The following is a 23630-nucleotide window of genomic DNA, read 5'->3' as shown; positions in this document are numbered from 1 at the left end:
TAGTTTTTAAGGAGAAGAAGCGGGAGAAACTGTTGTGTTAGATCAAATAGTTTAGGTATTTACTATTGAACAACGGTCTTTAAAATAATATAAAGATATTCTAAGGATATTGTTAAAGAATGTGCTAATTTGTTACAAGTCAGGATGTACTTCGCCGATCGTATAAACTACAGAAAATGGGCTAATATGAAAGTTTAAAATGAATCAAAAATCTTTGCAATAATTCTTTAACCAGCTTTAAAAAAGGAGGTTCGCAATTCGACTGCTTTTGTGTGTGTGTGTGTGTTACGCGATTACTCGTGATTCGTCGCGATTATTTGTGAATTGATTTTGATAACCGTGACAATCTCTGAAACATATTTTTCATACTCTTCGACAGCCTCTTCAGGTGATGAAAATCGTTCACCGCATTCTTCATTTGTTCGTTCATTGGTTCTTAATCTTTGGAAATAAATAAAAGTCACAAGGTGCCGGTCGGGACTGCACGCAGGATGGCTCATAAGGTCAACGTTGTTCACCTTCAAAAACTCTTTTGTCTGTCTGGCCGTATGAGAACTGGCATTATCGTGGTGCAAGATGATGATGACGGCGTTTACGGCTATTTTTACGGAGTTTGTCAATAACTTCCGGTAAACAAATGGTCGTGTACCAATCACTATTCACCTTACAACGATTCTCCAAAGCAACAGTAGCCACGTGTCCAGTTTTATTAAAAAAAAAAGAAGCAATTATCCGCTTAGAGGCACTCTGCACGCGCGCCACTTTGGTTGGATTCGGCTCATCTCGAAAGACCCATACGTAACTATAATCCACCAATCTGGTAAGCATGGCATTACACCAAGCGATGCGATTATTGTGTGGGATCCAACGAGAGCATAGCTTTTTCACACCCAAATGTTTGTGTAGTATTGATTGTATTTGACTCGTACCTATGCCTAAAGATGCCCGAATCTCATGGTATGTCACATGCCTGTCTGTTTTAATCATACGGCGCACAGCATCGATGTTTTTGTTGTTCACAGCAGTGGACGGGCGACTATCACGAAATTCGTCACTGAGATTCACACGACCGAGTTTGAATTCTGCAAATAGCTACAAATAGTCGTCTTGCATGATGCTTCATCGCCAAAAGCAGTTTGAAGCCGTGCGAAATTCCACTGAGCTGTTAAATTACACTTAAAGTCGTAGAAAATCATACTACGAAAATTTTCACGAGTTAAATTCAAGGTGATGTAGACAACCAATTTCTAAAATGACGCCACAATGTAAAAGCAAGTGACAGTCAGATGAAACAAACTGTATTCTACAGCCAAAGAGTTCCATTTTCAAATGTTGTAATTTCGTTTTTCATAGTGTTTTGTATTTAACAGTTATTATTAAATAAACTCTATTACTAGTAACTTTGAGCTGATTTTTAGATGTAAGGGTATTCCACAAATGACTCACACCCTCCACACTGTATCAGTCAAAACAAAACAAGACAAAACAAACACACCTATTACTTAATTACCTGTGCGCGACAACAAATAGAAATTCATGGTTCATTACCCAAACAGCCGGACTGGTCCGAGGGTCCACGGCCAAGTTAGACGCTAAATCATGGCCGGCGCCTGTGGACCTCCATCGAAAACATACAGATGAAAATAATGAACCGGATCGTGGCGGCTGCTAAGAGTAACAAGAGCATCTGAGGTAGATATTCAATTCTTAGATAGCGATTTTTTCGGATCAAAATCGAGTATGATGTTTGTTTTTTAAACAAACCAACGTTCAGCGCCCTTTACAGGTCCCATGGTCAAGGCTGCCTGTTTATTTTAAAAAACAAGTAAGTATATGGGATTCAGACCCGAAAAAAATGTTTCATTTTCAAACTAGGTTACATTTTAAACGATTGCTGCAGTGTCGCTTTACATTTACTTTGGCTGACTGATTACATTTGTTTCTTAAACAAATTGAAGAAACTTTTGACTGTATTTGTCTTGTCTTTTTATTGGAAATACAGTACTTTAGTATTGATCCCATTTAAATTTAAAGAAAATATTCCACCTCTAAAGTTCGCAAACTATAAATCCGGTTTCGCCCTTTTCGGCAACCGATTTCAATAAAACAACATTTTTTTAAGACACCAAGTGATGAGAAAAGTAAGATGTGCGATATGACACGATGCGTTGCTCTCGGTGCGTTGAAATCAATCGTTGCGACGTCGCACAGTGGGCTGAAAATCGGCTTTCATAGACTTAGGGACTTTTACTTTAGAGTGTCTTTTTTGCTGGTAAAAAGATTTGGTTCTGTATTACTATGATCAAATTTATCAAGCGAGTTCATTTGACATGAAAACTGATTAGTTATAATTTCTTTTTTTAAATATTTAATGGAGCCGATATGCAAAATCATTATATCTCTGGAACCGGAAGGAAAACCGTAATATCCTTACAGACGGTAATAGTACTAGTTATTTGCGTTATTTTGACATACTTCATACACATGGCGGATTTTTTTTAAAACATCAAAAAAAATATTACGGTGACAAGTTTTAATGCGAAAGATAACAAATGTACATACATATCATCATGCCCGTCTCCCATAGGGGTAGGCAGAGCTTTGAGTGACACAAGGTTACTAAAGTCATGTTGGGCAATTGTTTGAGTTAGGATTCTATAATTAATAAAACCGATTTTTGTGTAACTTAGTGCACCAAATAATAATAATAAATAATTTATTCAGTACAGCAGTAATACAAGCACCAAAAGGTGATAAATAAATACAAATTATGGGTTGTACATAATCTGTCCAAAAAGCAAGTGGACAGACCATCAATTAGTTCCCTACTAGGGCAGCCCTGTACTTTGGGAGCTGATGACAATCCTCCGCCAGTAAACAGTCTTACTAATATTTTACAACCAGTTAGGGAGACGTGTATACAATAGTGTAAATAATGACAGGTTGCCAGCCTGTCGCTTACATATAAGACACTATTAAATTAAATTTTCGTCTGGTTCCAGATCGCATGAAACAAAATTTTAATGTAGTTTACTTAATATATTTAAAATAAAAAATGTATAACCAAAATAGTGTCCTTAAAAAATGTCCATAAAAAGCAAATTAGAGCTTAGCATTTAATAAGAATTATACACCTAGAACCATACAAAACCTTTCTTTCTCTCTTAGATCATCATTTAAAATAAATGGTTATAATAAACATGAACGTATTTCATTAGATAACTGTAATTACAAAGTATTTCGAATTAAATTTTACGGGAAATCGTCAAAATACCGCGTATTAATTAACTAATGAGCCTAAATAGGTGATATTTCAGAGTATGGTTACGGTCACAAATTATAATTATACTGCTGAATAATTAGTTTTAAGTACAAGATTTTCAATAGATTTAGATTTCGCCAGAGCATTTTTTGGAACTCCGTAATGAGCGGCAGATTATTAACATACAATTGCAAATCACTTTACTAATTTTAATGGTGAAAAAGCAACAATAGATAGATAGAAAAATGTTTTATATTTAGTATAATATACACGTTTCAACTGCTAACATCTGTGACCGCAAAATATTATAACGGCAAATTTTGCTACCAATCTAGACTTGATAGTTATTCTCAAGAGCGAAAACACTTCATTTAATTACGACGTGCTACTCAGGGCAGTGTAGAATCTGGGAAGATGAAGAAATAGAATCTGGGAAACAAACAGAAGAAGAGAAGATCTGACGAACACAAAAATGAAGATCCAAATGAATTGGCCTACTCAGCTGCAGCACTTTTCAAAAAACAAGGCAATGAAGATATTGCGTCCATTATCAAATATATGCTGAAGAATCCAGAATCAGATACAAAAATAAATGAAATGCTTAAGAAACCAGATCATAACATTTACACCGGAAAAGGCTGAGACGGAAAAACTAAGTGGCAATACATCACGTTAAGGGAGACAGCCATTCGAGAAGGTGCTAAGGATATTTATCCGACTTACTACAAAGTGCAACAAGCCAAGCTGCAGTGCTTACCTCGAAGCAATCGGTGACTGTGTCCGATTCATTTGCTAAAATTAGTCTTCATATCAAAGTGAAAAGGATCCTTGAAAGTCTTCCTAGCAATGTACAAGATAAGCGTTTGATGCTAATATCAAAGTGGGGATTCGATGAAGCAGTGGTCATCAATCACAAAAGGCAAATGGATGACGAAATTAAGGCTTTTATCCCTACAAAATGTAACAATAATATGGTATATCATCTGATGATGACGATGATTGATCCTAAAGTCTGTACATATCTATCTGAAGTTAGATCAAATGCATCTTGCTACTTGTGCTTGGCTAAACCTAGGGAAATGAACCGATTAGACACTGTTATATCTAAAACCGTGTCAGCTGGCGTATATGAATTTGGATTATATTCACTGCACGCCCGCATTAATTCCATGGAAAACCCTTTACACATCGTATACCGACTCGATTTCAAGAAGTGGGCTGCGAGAGGAGATGACCACAAGGAAATGTTGGAGGCAAGAAAAAAAGAATCGAAGATATGTTTAAAGATAAGCACAATATTTTAATTGACATAGTAAAACAAGGTGCAGGAACAACCAATGACGGGAATATAGCAAGAAGATTCTTCGAGTATCCCAATAGAACCGCAGCAATTACTGGATTGGATGAGGATTTGGTGCGTAGATTTGCTGTAATTCTAGAAGCTATAACATCTGGGGAGGTAATTGATGTTACTAAATTTAAAGACTATGCCTACAAAACAGCAGAGAAGTACGTGGAGTTATACGATTGGTATCACAAGTCGTCGACCGTCCATAAATTGCTCTTAGATGGAGCAGATATCATCGCCAGCAATGCAATAATACCAATTGGAAGCCTCTCAGAAGAAGCCTCAGAAGCTTGCAATAAAGATTTTAGAAGGTTTAGGGAATACCATTCTAGAAAATGGAGCAGGCAAGCTTCGAACGAGGATATTCTCAATACGCTTGTACTTTACTTTAAGTAGTACAAAATTGACGTTATATGAAGTGACCAAGAAAACCCTAATAACCATACTTAACCATAATTTCTTCTCCGAAACTCTAGAATTAATTAAATTTCAGAAAAATCAATCAGAACTTTGGATGTATACAATCTGGATCCGGATTCTGAACTGGAATCTGAAGAGAGCAATGCAGAAAATTAATTTGCATAATGCTACGTATTAAACATGAGGTATTAAACGGATACTTTATTGTATTTATTCATAATCATTTAAGTAAAGTTTATTTATTGTAATATCTTGATGAAAAAAATAATTTCACCGTGTTGATGAATTTGTTGATGGAGGCATTTGACATTGAATTCGTATTTAAACGTATGTATAAACGTATATTTAACCAATATAATTTGATTAATTTTATCTCTTAATTTTTGCTATTATTATTATTATTTTGTTTTTATTTTTTTTAGAATAATATATTTTTAAGTAACTACATCTTAATCTTGTCGCCATGAAATATTTTTTTTAATATTAAAAAAAAATCCGCAGATTTTCCCGTTATATGAAGTATGTCAAAAAATCGCAAATAATTAGTACTATAACCGTCTATAAGGCTATTACAGATTTTTCATATCAGCTCCATACAATATTATTGAAAAAAAATTATAACTAATCAGTTTTCATGTCAAACTAACTAGCTTGATAAATTTGAGCATAGTAATAGACAACCGAATCTATTTCCAGCAAAAAAAGGACACTTTAAAATAAAAATCCCCAAGTCTATGAAAGCCGATTTTCAGCCCACTGTGCGACGCAGCGTCCGTTCGGCATTGCTCTTAGGTCACAAATTCGCAACGGTGTGGTGCGTTCAGCGGGGCGTCTTGTCTTGGATGTATTCAACACTAGATACAAGTTTGCGCGCACGACTTGACCCGTCACTTGATGTTCTAAAAAAAAAGGTGAGCATTTAAATTGCAAAGACCTGAAGTGCACTGCCACTGTACCGTGACACATAAAGTTGACAAGGCCCATGTGCCTGTGATTTCACTAGCGCCCTTAACCTAACTAAAATAACAAAATGTTCCGTTCAGGTTTCTTGAAAAAAATACACTTCGAAAATAATACATTTACGAGACCACCACACGCTGGTCACCCTTCACAACAACACAAACACCGTTCTTAATTGCGGAAAAGCAAAAGCCTGGACGCAAAGTGGTCCAGAACCGCCAAATTCTATTTACTCGTGATCTGTTTTTATGATACCAAATGACGGGACGAACAAGTCGTGGGCCTGCTGGTAAGCGACACGTCACACTCACACACACACTCGGACATTTAAATCACAAAGATCTGAGGATCTGCCACTGCGCCCGTCACCCTGAGACATAAGTTGATAAGTCTCGTGTGCCTGTAAATTCACCAGCACCCTTACCCTTCGAAACCGGAACGCAATAATGCTTACATTACTGCTCGGCGGTAGATATAGATAAGGTGGCTGTATTTCCCTGGACGAACACTTTCACAAGGAGCTCTGTAGCTATTAAAATATCACTAGGGCTTTTCCTGTACTATGAGTACCAGAGCTAGACTTCCCAATATACTAACAAATGAATCAATTTGCTTTGTGCAATATACTTAATTAAACGGATTGATAAGAAAAGTTGCAACGTTCGTAAAGCAAACAATAGATCAAGTTCATAAAGAACGCCACAAGTGGGTTAAAAACCTAACGCGAGTGTGAACGGAAAAAAAGAGGTTAGTAGGGGGATGGATGTCTTTTTTTAACTTGGCCCTTGCTGAGCCATTGAGAGAGTAACAAAAAAGAAATCCAGTGTCTGGAGCTGTGAAAAACCGTTAGTGTAATTTAGGAACAAAAGAACATTTAATAAGTCATATCTGTTTGTCTTACTAGACTAATAAACAACACAGTTAAAACTGGAAATGAAACGTTTTTCGGTTCGCGTATGTTTGTATGAATTTATTTTGAAGACAAAATGCTTAATAATATTTTCCGACAATGTAACCCGGCGAAATTTTTTTTATAATATCAAGTGCAGGGGTTTCGGTCCCATTTCAATTAGAAGAAAATATTCCACCTCTAAGGGTGGCAAACTAGGGATGAAAAAATGTTCACGCACTTTACTTAACCGATTTCAATGAAACGTGACAAATGGATGTAATTTCACAAAGTATTGAGGTTTTTGACTCGTTTAGATCCTATAATCAAACTGTATACACTGTGTGCTAAGAAAATTGTACCCCTTTTAATAAAAAAAATGCAAAATTTCTTACCTATGAAAGATTTCAATTGACTGGTACATACGTCATCTACAATGCCAACGCTCTGAGGGCCGGTACCAATTAAGAAGTTGTACGTTGTGAATATTTCGCGCAGTGACCGGAAGCAGGAACTTATTCCGGTTGTTCATGCGAGTTGGACAGTTTGTCAATTTATGTGCTGCGCCGCATCGACTGAAGGCGCAAGCTTAATTGACTCACACTGATTGTCTCGGGAGAGAAATTCTATTCAATACGGACTTATGACATGTATTGAGTCATACATACATAGCGGTAGAGGTCCCTGTGAAAGAGTTTATCATGTATATAATCTGTCTTTTTTGAAGACTGAGTAAAATAACAGTTCATAATAACTAAAATAACGGATAAAATAACGGAAGTGGACTCATGTATTTAAGTCGAATTTTTTCTCGATATGTTTCGAACCAATTCGTGGTCCTTAATCATGAGATTCCGCGGCGGTAACTCGACGGAATCTTGACAGTCAACTGTCAAAATAAGAATAAAGAAGGCAATAATGCAATCAGTAATCATTAGAACGTCGTAACATTCACAATTTAGTAATTTTTGACAAAGTTGTATCTTCTTTCATAATACATCGATAAAACTATCGGCAACATCAACATAACTATTTAAAATTTAATGAAAATTGGCAACTCGTTATGTCATTTTACTCCGTCTTCAAAAAGACAGACTATAATAATAATAATAAAGCACACACTCAATATAGCCCTGCACTAGGCAAACCCTGTATCGACCATGAAGGCAGTTATCAATTGGGTTAGTTAAAGCAGTCGAGGAAGTGCTACCGCATATGAAAAAACCTGAATTATTTATATAAACTACACTAAAAAATTCCTTTGTGGTTTTTGTGTTAATATAAAAAACACGTGTTTCTAATTATTTTTTGTAGTAGTGGGACATGAAATTTTGTTATCTTGCCTAAGTGGGCGGTGGGCCACAAAGCTAGGGGAACCTATGACCTAGACCTTAACATAACCTATTTCTTACAACTTACTACTTCTACTGCCATGCAATAATGTGAGCATTACTGCATCAAGTGAAATTACAGGCATATGGGACTTTCAATTTATGTCTCAGGGTGCAGGGCGCAGAGGCGTTGTCCCGGAGATCTTGCGGAGATTGCGATTTAAGACTGAGTACCAGGTTTGTGCCGCCACATGGTATCATAAAAGAAAAACATACAATTGGAGTGGTTACTTTCCTGTGATGCGTGCCTAGAACGCAATAGAAATTGTCATAGATTGAAAAATACTATCGTTTCTTTCACTCTATACTAAGAGAGAAAGAGAATACAAAGTTCTTTAGATAATACAGGATCAGACTAAAGTGACACTGTTATAATAGAGGTTGACAAAGAAAGATTATGACATGAAGCCATGTTCACAGTAACGTAATCTGCTAAGTGTACAAACCCACCGCGTATCACTCCAAGTCCGTCCATCCAACACACGTAGATAACCGACGTCAAAGAAGATCATAACATTGGGTAGGCATACTAAGTAATTGTTAATATTTCTATTATACATTTATTTCAAAACTCCAATTGAATTTACAATAGTAGATAAGCTATAATTAAAATTAACAATGAGAAGTACGTACAATACAAAAACTATATTAAACCTAGAAATATTTTTATTCATTATTGTCTACGATTATTTATTCTAGTAACGGTTCAAGCACTAAAGAACAAAAAATGGAATAAAGGCAGAAATATAATGAAATGCCTTTTAAAAGTAAGAAATAAACTTAGTACACAAGTACCTACCTTAAATAAAATGATAATACAGATATCTTATTCTAAAGCCTTACTTTTCCAAAACTCAGCCAAATCTCTGAATTTGTCATTACACTGCCGTTTTCTTTTCGGATTCTTGTTTGCGACTGGACTTTTCAAAAAGGAACTAAACTTTCTAACAAGTGTAGTAACAGATTCCCTATTTGATTGATTCATCTTATTGATGTCGTTATCCTCGATCATATTGTTAATAGTGTCGATTGTAGCATTCAACTGATCGAACGCTTCGTCAATGTATCGATCAACATCATCACTGTCACATTTTTCTTTCCCTTCAATGGTATCATCAAACGACAAATCTGATACATCAATGCTACACTGCACTCTTTCGGGTAAGGTCTTTTTTTTATTAATGGTACTAGTAGTTGAACAGAGTCGTTCTATTGATCTGAAAATGTCATCTATTCTGTCACATATTTCATCAACTGACAAAGCTGATATAATTTGTCCACTGATATAATAAAATTGTTTCAAAGGCAATTCCCTAGGTTCATTTTCTTCTAAATCTTTAAGGAAATCTTTATAGTCTAATGTTGCAGATTTCTTAGAATACTGTCGACCAACTTTCTTTTTAGCCTTTTTAAACAGATATGGCGAGTTAAAAGTAGTTCTTTTCAGGTCTAAAGTGCTGTATGCTGGTGCTATTTTAGTTGGGCGATCGTCTTCTGTTTCCAGGTCTATTGGATTGCCCCATTCTTGTTCTAGTTTGGCCCATTGCTCGTTGCCTGATAGAAACAAGTCGGTGTCCATTAGATGGGAACCCATTTTGGACATCTGAAAAGAAGAATGAACGGTTTGTAAAATATTTTTGTTATGGACGAAAGATTATTTTTATGATCACGTAGACGCCTAGTCACAGATTACTTAGTAGTTCTCAGTGTATATATTATAGTAAACGTATCGCATTCTAATGTAACTTATATATATTCTATTTATAAGAGAAGACTGCATAGTATTTTTTATATTTGTTTTTCGGTTGGGCGCACTGGCAGCACTCATAACTCGTAATTTGAAGCTCCGAGTGGCACTGCACCATAAAAAAAGGTACAGGTGGAAACAGGTAGTTTTCAAACAACAAATAAAGAACTAATAACTCCCTCATTGTGATAGAATGGGCAAAAAGTAATAATAATTAAACGCAACGTAATATAATAATAATAATGCACACACTCGTAGCCCCGCACTGGAGAAACCCTGTGTCGCAAGTCCATGGACTCATATATTGACAACGACAAATTATATAATACCCAAACTTACGAGAGAAATAAATGTAGGTCATAGAAATATTTCTCTCGGCCCTGGAATCGACCTGTGCGTGACAGCAGGGCAGTTCCTCCGACATTCCGTGACCAAGCATTCCGTCGGTTAAGTAAATAAATTTATTTACGTTTTTTATATGATACAAAGTAACGGGATGAACAAATCATGTGCCTGGTGGGAAGCGACACGCCTGTCCATAACAGTTGCAGTGACACAGGACTTATGTCTCAGGGTGATAGGCGCAGTGGCAGTGTCCTTCAAGCCTTTGCGATTTAAAGCTCTGACTGGCACTACAACTGTTATGGACAGGCGTGTCGCTTAACACCAGGTGCACGATTTGTTCGTCCTGTAAAAAATATAAAAAAGATGTATTGCTGTTACACAAATGTACGTATCTACAAAGGAAGGTTGAAAATTAATCTCTGGCCACTGTCGTGATTTTTTTTCAAAATTAGTTGACGCTCTTAGAAAACGAAACCATTTTTCCGAGTTTAAATCGCGTATATTTGTTTTTTCAAACAGAACAACATTTCGAGGTCCATGGTCAACAAGTAAACGCGACTTAGAACAAAAAAAATTGTTTCCTATATTGACACTCTTCTTTTTAAATCTTGCATGTGTAATTAACCTATTCATGGACAGTACATAAATAAAACCGATAGCAAAAATGCCACAACTTTTCTTGACGTAGTGACTAAATTAAATCAATATAAAATGTTCAATGTGTGTAAATCACTGAATTTTGTCAGTACCTTGTTGGTACTTCTCTATGGAAAAGCAGTAGATGGCAACTACACAGAAATCACTTCGAAATAGCTGTTAAAATCGTAGTTGGTTTTTTGAGATCCTTATAAAGAAATGGGATATCCCATCCTATCATATTCTGATATTTAATTTTACAACAAACGCCATTACGTTGTAAATTGTAACGTAAACTTACCCAGTAAGTAACAGCTTATATAACAGCAATTAGATTTTGTAAACAATCACCCAAGTTATTAACAAAAATATCAACCGCAAAAAACACTTGAAATGAAAAATAATCGCACAAGCATATCACCGTAACGCAGACGTTGCAGAACTAAAAGATTCTTCGAATTACCTGCGATTTTTAAACTCCTATGCATCGAATGTCATTAGAGAATTTCTGTTGTTTTTTCGAATGCGGTGTTTGACAATAGCTAACAAGCACCACTATAAGGTGATCTCTGACGTGTAAGTAAAATAAGTTCATAAGATATGAATATTCTAATTTCTTCATTAGTCTTAAGTCATTTATTTATGGAAGCACAGGGTGTATGACAGCAACATAATTTATTATTACAAAAAACCGACCACAAAGTTTGATTATCCGCTTTCGCTGTATTCGTTACGTCTATTTGCCAAGTTTTATTGATATTATAAGAAATGAAACTGTTTTTCCGGATTTGAATCGCCGTGACCATGGGACCTGTAAAGGGCCCGAAACGTCGGTTTGTTTGAAAAATACATATACGCGATTTAAATCCGGAAAAATAGTTTCATTTCCTATGTGTAACAATCGCGAAAACCTAAGAACACGATTTATTGATATCAGTTAACGGAAAGTGGGTGAAATATAATAAACCGGATTGATACCCTAATCTACCACCCCTAGAGGTGGAATATTTTCTTTAAATTGAAATGGGATCACTACTGGGGTACCACCCTTCCAACATGTTAGTACTGCTAGACTAGTTTACTTTAGTTACTTCCATAGTATAATGTCCTACGGCTTTCTCATGTGGGGTAAAGCGGCAGATATTCAAACCATATTTGTATTGCAAAAACGAGCGATTCGTTCTGTGTACCGTCTAGGCTCTCGGGTTTCTTTCAGAGAAAAGTTTAAGGAGACTGGTATCATGACTGTGGCATCACAGTACATTTACTCAAATATTTTATATGCCCGTAAAAATATACATAATTTCTAATTTCAATAAGAAAGAAGATATCCATAATATTAACCTTAGAGTTAAAGCCAAACTCATGGTACCACGAGTTCGTTTAACCAAGGTAAACAACTCTTTTATGGGGAACTGTAAACGTTTTTACAATAAGATTCCGGAGCATGTATTAAGTTTATCATTTCCTAAGTTTAAAAACTACATTAAAAATATTTTGATCGAAAAATCATATTACAAAATTGAAGACTACGTGTTAGATAAAGATGTATGGAAAGACGACACGGCTCCAGAATCCACACAAATTCGATTCAAAGTGTATTCCATAGCATTTAAGTTTATTTGAAAAGAGCAATCCCTAGAGTTTCTTGCTCGTTCTTCTCATGGAGGTCAGCGTAGTGAACGAGCAGTAGCTTAAATGTGACGTTTTCAAGTGTAAATTTATTTTACCTATGGAATAAATAATCTTTGACTTTGACTGTGACTTTGACTAACAAAAAAGGACAATCGAAATCGGTTCACAAATATCGGAATAATTGCGTTACATACATAATAAACTACAGACTACGAATTGACAACCTCTTACTTTTTTGAAATCGGTTAGTTCCATTGGGGCTGGTCATCAAAGGTACCCCTCTTTCTAACAAAAAAAGAATCATCAAATCGCGTAACATATATACAAAAAAACATACTGTCGAAGTTTTTGAAGTCGGTTAAAAAGAAAAAATAGCATATATATTGTTGATATAAAGTGGTTTTATTATATTTATTTTAAATATACATTAAGATATATTTTGCAGAACTTTTAATTTGAAAGTAAACTTTCTCATTTAACTTTGGAAAAAATGTTAATACTGCATTTGAGAGGTATCTAAATTAAATATAACTTTCATACTTTACTTATAAAACCATAAAACTGTGAACCAACAAATAGTACCTATTGGTACACCAGATGTCGCGACGAGTACCAAATAGCTACTCTAATTTCAATTGATAACAAACAAATCAACTAGATGGCACTTATTGCATAGATTTTTGTGGACAGTGCCGTCTATTCTTTTATGTTGTTTAGAATAACGCCATCTACCCATATTAGGAAGAGTTAATTTATAAATTAGTTTGTAAGACATACATATTGATAAGCATATTTGTTGTTGTTTCAATGATAAATAACAAGAAAAAAATTACTTCTTATATTTCATTTGAAAGAGGAAATAAATGTTATCCATGTCCATTTACATAATAATATAAAATATCTCCAAGCTATCGATTACCGCCATTTAAATGTAAGACGGAATTTTTACCATTTTCGTAGTTAAGTTAAAGTCTGTTCCAACCCGTTTTGAAAGAAGTAAACAAAACCGTTTTGTTAAAATTCTAAAGCAATCACTAAATCAATCGAATAAGTAACACTTTCACGTATATTTCGAAGATTTCGAATTTATTTCTTATAACTTTTTCCAACAATATATTTTTTTCTTATAATGATAAACATTGACTTACAATTATATGGACGTCGGGTCCGCGCTAAAAAGTGTCCGCACTTGTAAGGCGCTAAAATCGTGTACAGAGCGCCAAACTCCGCTTTAGTCTTCATTTGTTCTACTGACAGCGCGATACTGCGATGACATTACAATTTAAATTTCGAATAGGTTGACTTGGGACATTTTTATCGTGGTTTTTGTATTAGACCCGTCGTCCATTTATTTGTAAGTCAATGATGATAAATAATAATAACAACGCACGCACTCAACATAGCACCGCACTAGGGAAACCCTGTATCGCGGGTGTCATGGACACATACATAGACAACCATAAATCACACCTAAACTCACGAGAGAAATAAATATAGGCTACAAATATTTATACTCCCGCCACGGGAATCGAATCAGGGACCTCTTGCGTAGCAGCCACAGAGGCACTTATATTATACAATATTCATTTAAATAGCATCGTAAAATCATATTTGATAAATGGTAGTCGAAAAGTGAAGTTATTTTCATCCTTACATCTAGGACTTGTCTATGTTTGCATAGTGCCAACGAAGAAAAATAATTTAACAATTAAGATTTCGGAATTTTTTTATTTGCTTATATAGGTTATGTAAGGAAAACCGGGACTATGACTCTGTTGAACAAATCGATTCATTCGCCTAATTAATCGATTTGTAATTGGTGTTACGATTGGCCATCACTACACTGTCTATGGCCGGGTCAGTGAGTTGTTTGTTTACATTTTGTTCAAAATGGATTGATATATGTAGCACGTTTCTTTCCGAATCCGAGACTATGCAAATCTAGAAAATTCTGACCCACTTCGGATGTCGTGTGTGCTTGTTCAGTTAGTTGTCAATGATAGAACTAAGAACAATAATATTAAGGCTATAAGAACAAAAGTAGTGTAACTTACTTTTCTATAAAAATACTTGACACTAAAGTACATAATTAGTTTGTATTTAGATGCTATTTTGATGTATACAAATATTTAATTATTAAATATTTTATACAATATCAATAACATCCAAATTGTACATCCAAATTGTAACGGAAGTTAAGTCGCCATGTTGGTCAGCCCGCCAGCCATATGTCACTTCCACTAACCGCCCTGCGATAGCAGCGCCACCTTCGACCAATCCGCTACACCAGCTTGTTGTTTGATGGGGGAAATGGAAGGACGTAGCCAGCTAGCCTATATAAGCATTTCAATTTCACTTTAAAAGAATTGTGTCTGGAAGCAACTGGATAAGCCATATTGTATCGTTTGATTAAAAAATGTAATAAAATACTTGGTAATCTTTACTTCATCATCTTATTTACCGCCCTTTTGTTATAAAATAGGTTAAAAAGGATTTAGGAAAAGTACAATATTTATTTAAAAGGACCAATACTATTGCCTCCGTGGCCACCATTACTGCTCTGCTGGTCCCAGGATCGATTCCCGGGCTTGGAGAAATATTTGTATGGCCTACATTTCTTTCTTTCGTGACTTTGGGTGTAATTTGTGGTTGTCTATGTGTGTATCCACGCCACCCGCGACACAGGGTTTCCATAGTGTGGGTCTATGTTGAGTGTGTGCGTTATTATTATTATTAAAATACGTGACAGTTCATTATGTGAACTTGTGTGATGTCAGCTTATTAAGATATCGATTGTCGTTTGTTACAATAATCATTGTTTAAGTAAGTTTCTGAAATAATTACAATAATGATTTGTCTTTTCTCGTGTTTGATTATTAACATCATTGACTGGTACTTTATAGTTTTCACTGCTTGGGCACGGTTGCCTCTGGCTAACGAAAGACGTCCATTGCTGTCTGTATCACCAGGTCATCGATCCATCTTGTCTTGTTCTACTCACTCTAGAACTGTTTTGCCCACCAGCTACTGCTATCATCCCCGCCCACTGACATTTGAGGGCGCGTTCCTACTATGTCGTCACGTTTTATTATCGTTGGACGACTGTCGTGTCTAGCCTGTTCCCATATCACGACTATCTGTCGTGGACGATTTTTTATCGTTGAACACTGTCGTGACTAGCTGTTCCCATTAGATCGTGACGACAATTTATCGTTTCACGACAGCCTCCTTGCCCATCTCTGGCTACGACCCAACGCTACTGCAAAGCGAGCAGAGGGCGCGGGGTACGAGAGGGGAGGGCAGGGAGCAGAATACGTGCGGACAGGGATAAATAAAACGTGACGAGAATAGGAGCTGCGACAATCTGTCGTCAAGTTTTTATCGTCCGTCGTTCTAACTGTTACCACTGTGACGACAGTTTGTCGTTGTAACGATAAAAAATCGTGAACGACAGTTAATCGTGTCGTGCTATATGTGAACAACTTCATTTACATATACAAGCCACGACACTGTAAACTGCACGACAATCTGTCGTCACGACATGGTGGTAACGCGCCCTAAGTTTTGCAATTCTTTGGGCTACATAATAATGTTGGTTACTCATTCATCAAACATAAAGAAAAATCGAATCGAAAATGAACCAACGTCTGTCAGCTCAATTGGTAAGCCACGTTGAGGTGACAGACGTTGGTTCGAGTCCAGTTGGATGGAAGGAATTTTTCTTTATATTTGATTGATAATAATAACTTTTAAAATGTTATAAAACGAACACCACCCTTAACGATATTTCAATAAAGTCGATTGTAGGAGGAACATTATAACAAACGGAACGACATCGCAGTCCCTTCATAATTAAACCTATTTATCACAGAAGCTTCCAGATTGTTCGTGAAACGATAATATTGGATAAACTTCGAGGATTGAACCGTGTTCATCAGTGGGACCTACATTACTATTCACTACACTCTTAGTATAAACTATCGAAAGAGAATATGCCACACCTTGGTAAGAAACTGCCTCATTGACCGAACGGTTACAATGCTTTCCTGTCACGCAGAGGTCCCGGGTTCGATTCCGGGCTGGGAGAAATATTTGCCCTACATTTATTTGTCTCGTAAGTGGAGTGGTTGTCTATATGTGTGTCCATGGCACTCAAGTAGTCTAGTAGCATTAAAACTCTTTTTGAAACAGTTCGTCCAGGGAAGTATCATTACCGCGTTCCGGTTTGGAGGGGTAAGGGTGCTGGTGAAGTTTCAGGCACTTGGGGCTTGTCAATTTATCTCGCAGGGTGACAGGTGCAGTGGCAGTGCCCCTCAGATCTTTACGATTTAAAGCCCTGAGTGGCACTGCAACTGTTATGGACCGGTGTGTAGCTTACCATCAGACCCACGACTTGTTCGTCCCGTCACTTAATAGTATAATGAAAAAGGCCGAGAACCGTCGCGATCAAACCGCACATACTTCGAAAAACAGGTACACAGACAAAGGCTTAAAACTATAACTTCCTTGTTTTTGCATCGACGGTTAAAAACAAAAAGATATTGCTGAAAATAACACTGATTCATCTCAATACGGTACATACTCGACTCGTTCAATTTAGACACTCACCGGCCAATGGCGGACAAATTTATAGGATTGTCCGGTGTCGCAGGAGAGACTAGAAAAGTTGTCATTTTACAGATGTGGTCCGATTATACTAACAGACAGACTTTATCACCATCATCAACTCATTACAAACCCACTGTAAGACATGGGTCTTTTCTAAGCAGTAAATTTGAGGTTGTCAGCGATGATCCACGGCTCTGAGACGTGGTCACTTACCATGGGCCTCATAAAAAAGCTCAAAGTCGCTCGACGAGCCATGGAGCGAGCAATGCTCGGCATCTCTCTACGTGACCGAGAAGAGAAGTAGCAAGTTGAAGTGGCAGGGGGCAGGGCACATAGCTCGTAGAACTGACGGCCGTTGGGGCAGAAAGGTTATTGAATGGAGACCACGAACCGGAAGGCGTTCAGTGGGACGGCCTCTTACTAGATGGACGGATGACCTGGTAAGGGCGACGAGTAACCGATGGATGCACGTCGTGTCCGATCGGCTGGTCTGGAAATCTTTGGGGGAGGCCTTTGCTCAGCAGTGGACGTATTCCGGTTGATATGATGATGAGATTTAGGTCATTGCCCACCACCAATAGCCCAATGAGGATTGGGCACTTTACACGTCACACGAAATGAGTTCTTACTAAACAATGCTTTTAACTGCCTCCGTGGCCGAACGGTTACCATGTCGGACTACCACGCAAAGGTCCCGGGTTCCATTCCCGGGCCGGGAAAAATATTTGTATGGCCTACATTTATTTATCTCGTGAGTTTGGGTGTAATTTGTGGTTGTCCATGGCACCCGCGACACGGGGTTTCCCTAGTACAGGGCTATGTTGAGTGTGTTCGTTATTATTATTATCATAATGACAAGCGTACGTAACTTAGAAATTAGTTATAGGTAATGTGTTGCTACAGGAATTCGAATATTCGACCTCTAGAAGTTCTTTCTTTTACCAAGCCATCACCGCTATCGCTCTATATGAAAGAATACTTATAACTTCATAATGTGCACCGTAATCTTGCAGTATTTATGTATCAGACACTTTAAATGTGCGATATTTATTCCGGGGGTAAGCGTCTGGGGCAATTAAACGCATCCAGTGCCGCCGTGTATCATAGACTGTAATCCGGGGACAGAATCATAATAACAAAAAACAATAAAAATAACGAATTACCCCGTGAACTCGCAGAGGATCGGGACCGAGGATGGTGCATTACAGATTATATGGAGACGACATTGTGCGACGAAAAAATCAAAAACATGGTGTTTTCTTTTTTATTACTTAACTTAGTAGTTACTCGAATTAGAGTTTAGTAATTATTCACATTCGAGTTTAGTAATTACTCGAATTAGAGTTTAGTAATTACAGAAATTAGAGTTTAGTAATTATGTGAATTAGACTTTACTAATGATCCAATTTGAGTTTAGTAATTAATCAATTCAGAGTTTTTTAATTACTCGAAGTTGATTTTTGAGGCGGGTAAAGGTTTGATTATAGAAAATACTACAAATTACGACAAAAAATACGACAGGCAGAGTCTTAGTACATACGTGTGATTTTCTAGTATATGTGTGTAAGTGTGTGTGTTTGATAAAGAAATTTATTATATAATATATAATATAATAATCTTTATTTATCTTAAAACATGGTTTCTTAAACAATAAGGGCTGGAGCCTCCTTTTAAGCATAGCCTGTGTCAGGAGACTCCGCTCTTTCTTAACTACACGTTTCAAAACAATCAGTATATACATAATTAACTAACTTAACAAAGTAAAAGAATAATACTTATTAATATATTAATATTACTAACTAGGTATACAAATTTCCTTACAATACATATATATATATATATATTCTATTAGTGTGTTTGTGTGTGTGTGTGTGTGTGTGTGTGTGTGTGTGTGGTGTGTGTGTGTGTGTGTGTGTGTGTGTGTGTGTGTGTGTGTGTGTGTCTGTGTGTGTGTGTGTGTGAGTGTGTGTGAGAGAAAGAGAGAGTGCGTATTTGTTTATTTAATATCAGTGATCCAGCAGTGCTTCAACTTCTGTGTATGTTTTTTCTGCAAGCCAATTTATTATGTTGGACTACCACGCAGTGGTCCCGGGTTCGATTCCCGGGCGGGAGATATATTTGTACATTTATTTATTTCGTGAGCTTGGGTGTAATTTGTGATTAGGCAGATTTATGCGTGTGTCCATGGCACTAGTGTGTAGCGTCATAAAAATAGGCGCCTTGACGTCGAGTTGCGGACGCCAGCTCGCTACACCAAGTACCAAGTAGTAGCGTCATAATGTTTCACAAAGAATAACAACTCCAAGCCGTTCTAGTTCCAAATCCACATTCTGTTTGTGCTCATTCTTAATATGGGGCAAAACTGTTGGAAGAACAACAGTTTTTGTTGTTATATTTTATTTACTGTGACGCTATAACTCAGCGGTATGACGCGTTACCCTGAGCCTCTGTGATATACCGTCCATGTACTCCATGTTATTTACAACCTTATTTATAACGGGGGCAGTTATTTTTATTTATATTCTTTGTTTATTGGTTTACTGTGTCACGCGTTGTTGGCTTTCGTTAAGTGGTTGGATAAGATGATACATTATTGTAAATGCGGTCTCTTGTAACGAAAATTGGGGGGTTTGCCAAAGGGGCGGATGCTCAGACAAGTACGTGATGGCATGTCGGATTAAGAAAGTAAAAAAAAACAAGCCATATAAATATAGATTTCGAGTTCTTAGGTTATCGCGATTGTTACACATAGGAAATGAAAGTATTTTTCCGGATTTAAATCGCGTATATTTGTTTTTTCAAACAAACCGACGTTTCGGGCCCTTTACAGGTCCCATGGTCACGGTTGACTGAGATGGTACAGTCTTCAACCAGTTATGTCTAATATTAATGCAAACCACCCTATTTTTTCACTATTTCAAATTTTTCACACTGTCGCAGACACCATATGCTCTCTGAAACAAAGATTTGCCCACGGTAGCTAACTGGCTAGGATGGTGATGGGAATTACCATTTAGGTACCTGAGGTGTTATTAGGATTTGTTTTAATTAAAACATCTAAGAAAACTAAAGTACCACAATTCTCTTGTTCCATGTAACGTAAATTGGAGTGTTTTCTTTGTAAAATTAAAAAGTGGTATTTAATAATAACTATTGTACGTATAGTGAAAAAACAGGGTGGTTTGCATTAATATTAGACATAACTGGTTGAAGACTGTACCACCTCAGTCAACCGTGACCATGGGACCTGTAAAGGTCCCGAAACGTCGGTTTGTTTGAAAAACAAATATACGCGTTTTAAATCCGAAAAAATAGTTTCATTTCCAAAACTATAGGTTTTTCTTGTTGCGTGGTTCTAACCGCTAAATATATATTTTTACACACTTTAAGCTCCGCACTAGGGAAACCCTGTGTAGCGAGTGGCATGGACACACACATGGTAACCTATCACAAACTCGAAATTTTTTATCCGAAACAACGTTTGTTCGAATTTTCATTACACCGAAAACCGAATCATAACGAAACAGTTGTTCTTTCAGGATATGTTGATGTTTATCGTAAGGACACGATTAGGTTCGGTTAGGTTAGGTTTAAAAGAAAAAATACGTTTTCCTCTCAAAATTACTTTCGAGGTTATGAAAATTCGAGCAAACGGTATTTCTGGAAAATGATACGACTATGATAGGTAACCCACATACATAGACAACTCAAATTACACCCAAACCCACGAGAGAAGTAAATGTAGGCCATATAAATATTTCTCCCGGCCTGGGAATCGAACCCGAGACTTCTGCGTGGCAGATCAGCATGGTTGGGCCACGGAGGCAGCTATAATTTAACTCCGATTTCACTTCGAAATTTACTAGTATTCTCAAAATTGTCTATCAAGATAAAGACTGAACTGTCCTCCTTACTCTCTAGTGGTAGGTGATAGTGTGAAGTTAGTTTTGAATACCATAGAACGGTCCAAAGTGGTAGAACATTTACACATAGAACAACTTCATTAACTGTCGCTTTAGACTTTTCTGACGTTACGACGACAGATTGTCGTGACAATGGAAAGAGCTAGAACGACAGTCGTCAGACGATAAATAAAACGTCACGATAAAAATATGGCGGCAGGTAATCGCAGCAAACGACAAGGCGGCTGCCGTGAACCGATAAATTGACGTCATGATCTAGTGGAAACAGCCAGACACGACAGTTGTTCAACGATAAACAAAACGTTACGACATAATGAACGACATACTTGAAGTTAGGTAGAATAATTCGATTTTGACTAAGGCGACCACTTCAGCTCCGATGTTGGTGGCGTTCGTGGGTTCGCATGTGGCTAATGTAGCCAATCTTCTGTGCGAAGGTCCTCCCGCACTGTGGGCATGTGAGCGCACCATTTTCAAAATTATAACAGACTACCGTTCAGTCTCAAAGTTGCGAACTTAGGTGTTGACTAGTACCCTCCATCCGGTTGGCAGTCTGTTGCTCCCATTGCAAAGGACTTCAAGGTTAAGTACGCCTCAACGCTACAAAAAATATTTTGAGATAGGTTGTTATTATAGAAAGCCATCGATCTGATAATTTCTAATTAAGCCTAAATCACATGCGAAACTTTTCAATATCGCGTGCGAGTGCGGACAATTCTCGAGATTTACGACGTCACCCTTTATCGAGTCATTGTCGTAAATTAATTAGCGGAAAATAATGCGTCGCCATTACGCCATGACGTCATGGCGCTATAGGATGATTCTCAACGCGAGAAAGGTTTTTTGGTTCTTTATTATAGAAATAGAAACCATTTACGAGTATTAAGTAGTAAGTATTGCAACGTTACAATATAAAAAAGGCATAAAAAACCAAAATACATTGACTTACAATTATATGGACGTCGGGTCCGCGCTAAAAAGTGTCCGAACTTATAGGGCGTTAAAATCGTACACAGAGTGTCATTCACGCTTTAGTCTTCGTTTGTTTCTTCTGACAGCGAAGCAAGCAAAATTAGATAGTACTGCGATGACATTACAATTTAAATTCAACGTTTTAGCTTTTTCATATTCCTTTACATGTCACTACGTTTAAATAGGTTGACTTGGGACATTTTTTTCGTGGTTTTTGTATTAGACCCGTCGTCCATTTATTTGTAATCCAATGCCAAAATATAAATGAAAACTGAAAAAACACAAAAAATAGCGTAGCAAACATTTAAACAACAAGTTGTATGGCGTATCCAAAAGCATTAATTCATCAAGGCGTGTCGTACCGCCAGGCGACGAACAAGTCGTGCGCTTGGTGGTGGCGACACACCTGTCCATACCAGTTGCAGTGCCACTCAAAGATCTTAGGGCCACTGCCACTGCCCCCATCACCTTGGGACATAAGTTGAAAAGTCCCATATGCCTGTAATTTCACCAGTACTTACCCTTCAAAACAGGAACGCAGTAAAAAAATATTACGATTATTAAAGTATCCTTTATTTTTAATCCAGTATGATAGTAATTAAGATTTTTCAAAATATTTTATTGGTACACAGGCAAAGTACCATCCTGTAATTGGTGACAAAAATATGAGCCGGGGCGTGGTGATCGCTGATTGCCATTGTTTGGTGTCATTAAATCAAACCCGCTCATTATGGCGGCCACGCCATTTCGCTGGCATTGTATGCCATTTATTTTCCTATTAAAATATTGTTATTCACTTTTTAATATTTTTTCGTCCCTCCTTCCACTCCGGTGATATTAATTATCCCGTGGTCTAGTGTATACTTTCGTTTTTTATAAAAGAATTCATCGGTGCTTTGTTTTTATTTTGTTTAATTTTGAAATTAAAAAAAATTAAAAAATTAATACAGTGAATAGCGACATCTCTCGCCAGGACTGGTAGCTGTAAAGGTACTAACTGGGTGATAAATCTTTCATAGATTTCTCATAGATGGCGCTACGACTAAAAAGTCGTTGAATAACCAAATACAAAGACACGACGCAAGCACATAGAAAAATTCGTGAGGTCCGTTGGTTCGTTCCGTGGCTTAGTTGGTATAGCGTCTGACACAATATGCAAGAAGACGTCGGTTCGAATCCGACCGGATCGAAGGATTTTTTTCTGAGTGTTCTATCTTTGTATTAATAATTATAAAAAATTAAAAAAGTTTGTTGTAAAAATTGTTTAATATATAGATAAAAGAAAGAAAGTAAATTTATTCAGCACAGATTATGATTAAAACTAAAAGTGTACTGAAAAGGGCGTAACTCATCAAATACTGCTCCGGAGCCACAGCGCTCGTATTCAGTGGATCGTTTTCAAAATGGCGAATTTTACAATTTAAACAAATTAAACTAGAAAAAAAGTAAAAAATGTGGACCTAGTTAAGTAAGTCCAAGATAACATAATTTAGA

At 36.9% G+C, this 23630-nt stretch overlaps 1 protein-coding gene across 1 annotated transcript; it reads right to left on the bottom strand.

Moving 5' to 3' along the window:
• Window positions 1–8977: 8977 nt before the first annotated feature.
• LOC113237594 lies at window positions 8978–11432 on the bottom strand. Its single transcript, XM_026474164.1, has 2 exons — window positions 11300–11432; window positions 8978–9873 (listed from the first exon to the last, which is right to left on the bottom strand). The coding sequence occupies exon 2, from the start codon at window positions 9871–9873 to the stop codon at window positions 9097–9099; it is 777 nt and encodes a 258-aa protein (XP_026329949.1). The 5' UTR covers window positions 11300–11432; the 3' UTR covers window positions 8978–9096.
• Between the last annotated feature and the right edge of the window lie 12198 nt (window positions 11433–23630).

Source organism: Hyposmocoma kahamanoa, unplaced genomic scaffold (assembly GCF_003589595.1).
Source record: "Hyposmocoma kahamanoa isolate Upper Pololo Valley unplaced genomic scaffold, ASM358959v1 93, whole genome shotgun sequence".
Lineage (NCBI taxonomy): Eukaryota > Metazoa > Arthropoda > Insecta > Lepidoptera > Cosmopterigidae > Hyposmocoma > Hyposmocoma kahamanoa.
Note: the sequence above shows the minus strand (reverse complement) of the source record. Positions and strands in the feature narration are given on the sequence as shown.

Bases quoted from the DNA above. Each gene is read 5' to 3' on its own strand.
- LOC113237594 (XM_026474164.1), bottom strand. From the start codon at position 9,873: ATGTCCAAAATGGGTTCCCATCTAATGGACACCGACTTGTTTCTATCA.